The sequence below is a fragment of the Macrobrachium nipponense genome, chromosome 15, assembly GCF_015104395.2.
Source record: "Macrobrachium nipponense isolate FS-2020 chromosome 15, ASM1510439v2, whole genome shotgun sequence".
Taxonomy (NCBI): Eukaryota; Metazoa; Arthropoda; class Malacostraca; order Decapoda; family Palaemonidae; genus Macrobrachium; species Macrobrachium nipponense.
Window position 1 is genome coordinate 73,061,193 of NC_087208.1, and position 7,500 is coordinate 73,068,692.

The 7,500-nt window shown below is 42.2% G+C and overlaps 2 protein-coding genes across 7 annotated transcripts in view; both read right to left on the bottom strand.

Annotated features, from left to right (window-relative positions):
• Positions 1–7,500, bottom strand: part of LOC135195049 (serine/threonine-protein kinase N-like) — a 665,525-nt gene that overhangs the window by 553,734 nt on the left and 104,291 nt on the right. The window contains exons 1-2 of one of the 6 annotated variants that reach the window (XM_064221395.1): positions 3,830–3,938; positions 2,266–2,617 (exon numbers count right to left, since the gene is read on the bottom strand). The exons of the other annotated variants lie outside the window; for them this stretch is intronic. Coding sequence (XP_064077465.1) covers positions 2,266–2,286 — 21 coding nt within the window. The 5' untranslated portion in view covers positions 2,287–2,617; positions 3,830–3,938. Of the gene's footprint in view, positions 1–2,265; positions 2,618–3,829; positions 3,939–7,500 lie in introns of those variants that run through there. 6 annotated transcript variants of the gene reach the window in all.
• The window catches only part of LOC135226931 (basic proline-rich protein-like), a gene marked incomplete at its 5' end in the record, with an annotated part of 6,128 nt that continues 4,154 nt past the window's right edge, over positions 5,527–7,500 (bottom strand). The window contains one exon of the mRNA XM_064266612.1: positions 5,527–5,607. Coding sequence (XP_064122682.1) covers positions 5,527–5,607 — 81 coding nt within the window. The remainder of the gene's footprint in view (positions 5,608–7,500) is intronic.

Consider the following 7,500-nt stretch of genomic DNA (forward strand, 5'->3'; position numbering starts at 1 on the left):
TTGGTTGTCCACAAAAGGTCAGGACTAGGCAGATATTGTTAGGGTGAGGTGCGAGCTGGCTATTAGGATATTTGCCAGTTCTAACTTTCTGTGGCCAACCCATCCAAACGGGGATAAGGAATAATAAAGAATAACGTGGAAAATGCCATAGTGTGTGTGTGTGTGTGTGTGTGTGTGTGTGTGGTGTGTGTGTGTGGATGTCGTGTGAAAACAAGAAACATTCAGCTGCCAGACAAATGTTGCACTGTACAAGGATTATTGTACATTCTGGCAGTAAATCGTATGAACGTCACCTGGTATTGGACAACGTGGTATTTATAATAAAATACGGATGTGGATTCTAAGAGAGAGAGAGAGAGAGAGAGAGAGAGAGAGAGAGAGAGAGAGAGAGAGACTAAGGATGGGGTGGTACACTAATGCAAGGTGAAATTGTGACCACACAAATGATCCAGACTAGCAGTGTTGACAGGTGGCTGGTTGATGGGACTATAACAGGACAATATCAGAGAGAGAAAGAACAATAATTCTGTTACAGACGGCCAGAGGTAAACTTGAAAATTCCAGAAGGAACTGAAGAACGTTGCCGAGAGAGAACATAATGTGGAGCAATAGGTGTCCAAGGAAGGGGAGGGAGGGGGCAGCATAGCAGAGAGGGGGTTAGGGGGGGTGTTAGGGGAGTAGGGTGTGAGAAGGTCTTGCACTTGCCCGGTGAGGCAGGCAGCAATGTCTGGTCGTCCAAATTAGGAATCAGGCTTAAAAAAATCGGACGGAGAAGTGTGTGCGCCCGCGCCTGGGGAGAGAGGGGGAAGAGAGGGAGGAGGTAGTATATAGATGCAGAGTTTACTGGGCATCCCAGCGGCCCAAAAACACACGATCACAGTCCACAGAATATCAACGAGACGCCCGTCCACATCTTCTTCATTATCTTCATAGTGGTGCGGCCGCCGCAAGGGCCAATGGTCACGTTGAACAGATGCGTTTGTTTGTGTCAGCATGTGTATGCGTATGTATATATAAATATATATATAAATATATAATCAGGAAAATGGAACAATGAACGAGATACAAGAATAATCTACCTAACCATCAAACTTGACATTATGCTATGCAAGTAAGATCCTGTTGTTCTATTCAATTTCAGCATCGATATTTCCAAAAAAAAATCATTCCTACGACCAGGCGAAAAAGCCCTACGTCACTAGCTTCTAATCAAACAGAAGCTCAAATTCTATCACAATATGAGAGAGAGAGAGAGAGAGAGAGAGAGAGAGAGAGAGAGAGAGAGAGAGAGAACAACCGGACTTTAACCTTTCTTCAGGAAACTTGCTTCACCTTGAACCTGGCTCCTAAGAGATACTCGCACACAACACATGAATGGAGATCAATGACTCTCCCGATCCACAAGGACAAGCACAATATCCGTGACTTTTCGCCGAAATCTGATCAATCACGAAATAAAGAATGTTTTGAACTGACTTCTGTTTCTAGAAGGACAAATACAATACCCATGACTTTATCATGGTAAGGTAGGAAATGTTTTGAAATGACTTCTGTTTCTAGAAGGACAAATACAATACCCATGACTTTATCATGGTAAGGCAGGAAATGTTTTGAAATGACTTCCAAAATATCCTTGGCCTTTCTTAATAAAATTTCAAAAAAAAAAATATATAAAAAAATGAATCACAGAAACATAGAAGGAAATGGAACTACAACATAAACCTTTCCTTTAACCTGATTAAGGGCAGAAATATTACTGTATCTAAAGATACGTTTAGTGTCTTCAAGGACAAGAGAAACATCTATGCCCCATCCAAGGTCAGTGGCATCACAAGATCTGTTTCAAGAAATATTTATCTAAAAGCTATCTCAGTAACCTGTCCAGGTGCCAGTCACATCGACAGAGTCGACTTCGGATGTGGTCTTCGGTCTTGGTTATTCCATTGTCTTGCCTCTTTTTATCGAGTTTCTAAATAATTACATTAAAATAGAATTAGCAATACAGAGCATGTCCGATTAACCTCTTCCTTTTATTTTGTTATTTCAATGTGAGAGAGAGAGAGAGAGAGAGAGAGAGAGAGAGAGACTCAAGAACTTCCAACTATCAGCACTTTTTCCTTTACAAGCAGAAGAGGCCGATGGAACGGAAAACCGAAACCACCCCGAGGATGTGAGGCCTGAATTCGCAGAGACCTCAAAAACCTATAGGTACCGAAGGCGAGCAAGACTCGAAACCTCATTAAAGAGACAGACTCCGGGACTTACCAGTTTGCAAATAATTTTCATCTCTCCTAGTGTCCTCCGGCAGGATAGGGCGCTGACCGACCCTCTTCTCCTGTCTGTCTGCCCAACGACGAAATTGTCACTGTCCTTTCGCAACTATAACTTGTGTTTATTTTCACCTTCAGTACCCGACTGTTTTCATGATCACATAGGTATAATGTATTACGTATTTATTCATCTACAGCTCATCTGCACTCTTACGCTCATTATCTTTTCTTTATTTAGTTTTAGTTTCCTTTATCAGTTACTGGGACACTTTTTTCCACTTTTCTTTGTCCTTTACAAAATGTCACTTCACTTTCACAATTTTATAACTCGCTTTTATAATACGAAACTGAAAATACATTTGTCAGAAATTTGTAAGAACCATTTTTTTTTTTACAAGGAACGGGTGTTTTTAATATTTCAGACCATAATAAAAAACGCAAGCACACACTGTATATAGCCGTATAATATAGACAAACAGTATTACACACGACTATTTAGAGATAATATACATATATCAAACATACCCCCCGCCACTCTTAACCCACAAGGCATCGGTTGCCACCCAGAATGATATATTCTAAACGGTTGAAGAGCAACACCCGCCACATAAAGACAACATGGCAACCGAACACCTACCCACTCCCTGGGAACTGACCGAAAACAAAATACACGGCATCCGTCAGAGATACAACAATACTGAGCAATCTCCAAAGAAAACCTTCGAATCATTGCATATTACACATGAATTTATGCAGAGAAGGCAAACATGTTTAGTCAAATTTTATGAGTGTACACCTACTTTGCGAATTTATAAGCAGAGCACTCTTAATCTTGTGAATTCATTCATACACAAAACGAACTCATATATACTAATTTGCAACATCATCTCTCGAATCTGGACACGAGCAAATAATATTTCAGATTCGGAGTATGAAAATGTGTCCACAAAAATAACTGAAATTTATGCCCTTTAAAGCAAGATTCGAGAATCTGACCAACGCACACATTAAATTATAATCTATGTCATCTTTATCAAACGCGTAAGTAATTGTAATAGCCGGAATGCCCTCTTAAATTCTCGAATCCTTCACACTTTTTTGGATACTTCCCTTGTCACTACAAAGCCTTCATCCATATAGGAAATATGAAGTAAATTTTGATGTCAGCAGCAGGATTAGAAGACACTTCGAGTATCAGCATGAAGTCACGTTGCCCCCCCCCCCCCCCCCCCCCCCCCCCACATATCTAAATCTAGCACACGACATTCGAACATGACCTAATCCTGCAAAGTAAAAACTCACAAAACGACACGATTATTCAATTGCAAAGTACAAGGACCTGCCAACGCCACCACCGCCTCCCAAGTTCTTCACTCGTGAAAGAAAAGGTCTAAAAAGAAAAGCTTGTGCGAATCAATACTAGCCACACGAATCCGTATAAAAGCCCCACGTGTCTACAAACACAAACATTTCCCAAACTCTTTTGAGAAAAAATCAATCCGGATGTTTCTTCTTCACATTCACAAGAAACATTTAAACATTTCAATCCACTAGCTCACTTCTCGTCTCTTCTTCTTCAGGACCACGATTCGGACCTCTTTTATGAAGCTTCTAAGTGTGTGCAAGGCACTGGAGCCTTCCTACTGCGCCTCCAACCTCCCAAAATGCCCCGGACAAAACTGAGCAATCCCATTCTCTGCAGCTCTCTGCTGCCCGCACACAGACACACACAGACACACACACACACACACACACACTGGTGATACCAGCCACGGTCCCGGGCCAGGATGCTCATTCAACATGCAGACACCATGCAGCCTCCACCCATCCTCAACTTCGCTCCTCCTCCTCCTCCCTCTTCCCCCTCTGCTTCTCCTCCACCTCCTCGAATCCTTTGCACAGCCTTCTGCTGATACCCCAACCCTCCCGTTAAAAGAAAAAAATACCCCTAACAACAAACTCTTCCTCGCATTCGGGCACACGTCGTCAGTCCGAGACCCCTCCGCCTCATGTGACCGTCCTCGATACCCTCTCCTCTGTCAAAAGCTGGGGCGGGCCAGACACACACACTGTTAAAGCCGGGCAAAGCACTTCTGAACAAGGAGCAAGCAAACAGACATGACGGTCGAAGTAGTGCAAAGTCAGGAGCAGGGCAAACACTGTCAAAGGAGGTGATAAGGTTGTCAAAGCAAACGCTGCCAAAGAAGATACAAATACTAACATTACATAAAAAAAAAAAAAAAAAAAAAAAGCCAACATCACTAAACATAGAAATAGTGGGTTGTCGCAGCAGAAAAAATGGTGCCATGGCGTGGCGAAGTAACATGTAACTTTAATGCTGCATATGTCGGCGTAATACAGCACCGGGCCATGCAGCTGGTACGTAAGCTCCCTCGAATATTACCGAAACTTGCGGTAAACCAAAGGAGGCTGGTGAAGTGGCGACAGTCCCCAAGATACGGTGAGAGCAAAGAAAATCGGGGTACGTTAAGTTACCCAATAGGAAACTGTTTATTCTCCAATCACCCTCATATACTGTAGAACACTACACACACACACACACACACACACACACACACAATGGAAGGGGGGGAGGGGTTGGGGGGAGGGGGAGGGGAGACGCATACGTACTCGTCAATTATCTTGTAATATAAGTTAAGTACGAATCTCCCATTGTGCGTAGTTTCGCTTTCGGTATCGTCTTATGCGGGTTATTTTAAAGCACTGTCGATCTTCCATTTAATCTCCCTCAAGTAGTAAAGAGTTAGGTTCAGGATTGCATTTTCTGATAAATATTTCGTGTGGGTTAAAAATTGATTTTTTTTTTTTTTTTCATTTCTCGGTTAAGGTGGAATTTAAAATCACATTTTAATTTAAGAAAAATGGAGACTGTATTTGGTGTGAAGTTCAAAATCCCACTTCACACATTCAGAATCAATCGCCTCATTGAATGTGTTCAAAATCAAACTGCCATTGAAGGTGGAATTGAGAATAGAATCTCATTTCAGACCTGGTTCACATTCAACTTTTCATGTATTGTGGAGCGATAAACTCCTCACGTCATGTTGATTTCATTATTAACTTCTTACATGATGTGGAGTTCACACTTAATAGCCTCGTCTAATGTCGATTTGAAAATCAAGCGTTTAATTCAAAGTGGAGATCTATATCAAATTTCCTATTTCATGATCTTCAAACTTTAAAATCTCATTTCATGGCAAATTTAAGGGAAGTTAACGTTCAAATCTCTCACAATTCACATTTGAATCTCAAAGTCTCGTTCCCTCTTGATATTCCACAATTCCAAGGATCCCTTCTCTGAAGCTAAAATTAGAAACTTTAACATTAAAATACAATCAGAAATAAAATAAAATTGACAGTGAATCATTATAAGCGGAAAAATATAAATCGTTCTTACACACATAAAATTAATAGACACTCAAGTTCCTAGGCAAATAGAAGCTGTCATCACAAAAAAATTAAATAAATAACATCTAGGAAGGAGGCTGGAAAACTGTAAACACTACTCAAAAAACTGCAAAGATACAAATAAAGCAAACCATGAGAACACCACGAAGTGAGAATATAGCAAAATCCCCGAATGAAAATACGCGCACGCAAATCAAGCAACCATGTTAATTATTCCCCTTTGCGCAAAAGCAAACACTCCAACTGGAAACTGTCAAACTAGAGTACAAGAATACGAAATCAAACTCTACAAACAAGCCAGCACTTCCAACAACAAACCTCTCGGTGTTCAAGATGAAACCAGTCTTTCGACTGCAAAATATATATATGAACACCATCACGAGATTAACGCAAAAATATTGAGACGTTCTTTGGTATTTATAAAATATACAAACATACGCACGCGCATACGCACATGCAAAATGATCACTCTAGACCAGTGGTTCCCAAACTTTTTTCAGTCCTTTCCCCCTGCACCCAGATCAACCATCCAGATTTCCCCCTTCATGTGTATGAGGGAAAGAGTAGTTAAAACACACTGTGACTATTTACTCATTTATTTTTTAAATAAATGTAACTATATGCTGATAAACATATAGTTACAGAGTAAAGTGGATAGAGAGAGGTTAGTCACAACTAACTGCATAGCCATAGAGAGCGGTTAGTAGTAACAAATAAAAGGATATGAGAAAATCCATCTGAGATTTTTTTAGTTAGTAGGTAGTGTAATTATTTCCCCCTCCGTCCAAGGAGACAATCGCCTTCCTTCTCCTTCGACTGCCCTATTTCAACTGAAGCCAAACTGCCAGCCAGGCTCGAAACTCGAGAGGTCAGTCGACCTCGATTGATTCCGTCAGGTGCGGCCAATCAACGGTGGGTATTGTGGGGTATGAGTGACATGGGTAACAACGGGTTCGAGTTGAAGATGGGGGATTCGGCCCAGGTCCTACTACTACCAGTCTCTTCTCTTTATAGTTTAGAGGCTGTTTATAGCATAGCCTGCAAATCTTTCTTGCTACACGGACTTTTTAATATAGCATGGGTGTGCCTCTCCATTTTGGACATTTTCCGCAAACATAAGGCTTTGTTTTACCTTTCTTGCCAAAGGGGGACTCTCTCCTCGTCTCTCAAATCGGGTCCCTCTCTCCCCTCGCCCCCCTTTCCCGCCGGGTCCTCTCCGCCTCCCTCGCTCTCCCTTCCTCATTCTCCGTCTTTCCCTTACCACCCGATTCTCTACTCCTTTCCCCCCTCCTCTTCGTGCCAGCCCTCCCTCTTCCTCATTCCTCCTACCACCTCCCCGTCCCGCCTCCCTCCCCCCAAGCTTCCTCGCCCGAACCCGCTCCGGCCACCCCTCTTTCCCCGGGGGGGCCCTCCCTCCCTCCATCTTCTTCCTCTCTCTCTCCTCTTCTCTAGGTTCCTCGAATCACCTCTCTTTCATGTCAACCAACGGACACTTAATCCGAAAAATAACAAATTTTAATTACGGGGCAAATACTGTCTTTGGGGAAGGGGACAACCCCTAAATTTCCTTCGTAATTCCTTGTTCACCTTTTGTTCCCCTACCCCCCCCCCCCCCACATTTAATCAGCCATTTCAATTACAAACCTTTATAGGGGCCTATCAAATGTCTAAGGGGAAATTAAAACACACCACCACGGGTTTCTATTTTGGCAATCTCGTTTCCGGCTTTGGGTTCCGTTGGTTTTCTCTCTTTTTTGTAATTTACCTTCATCCTAGAATTGGTCTCCTTCCATCCCTCCCG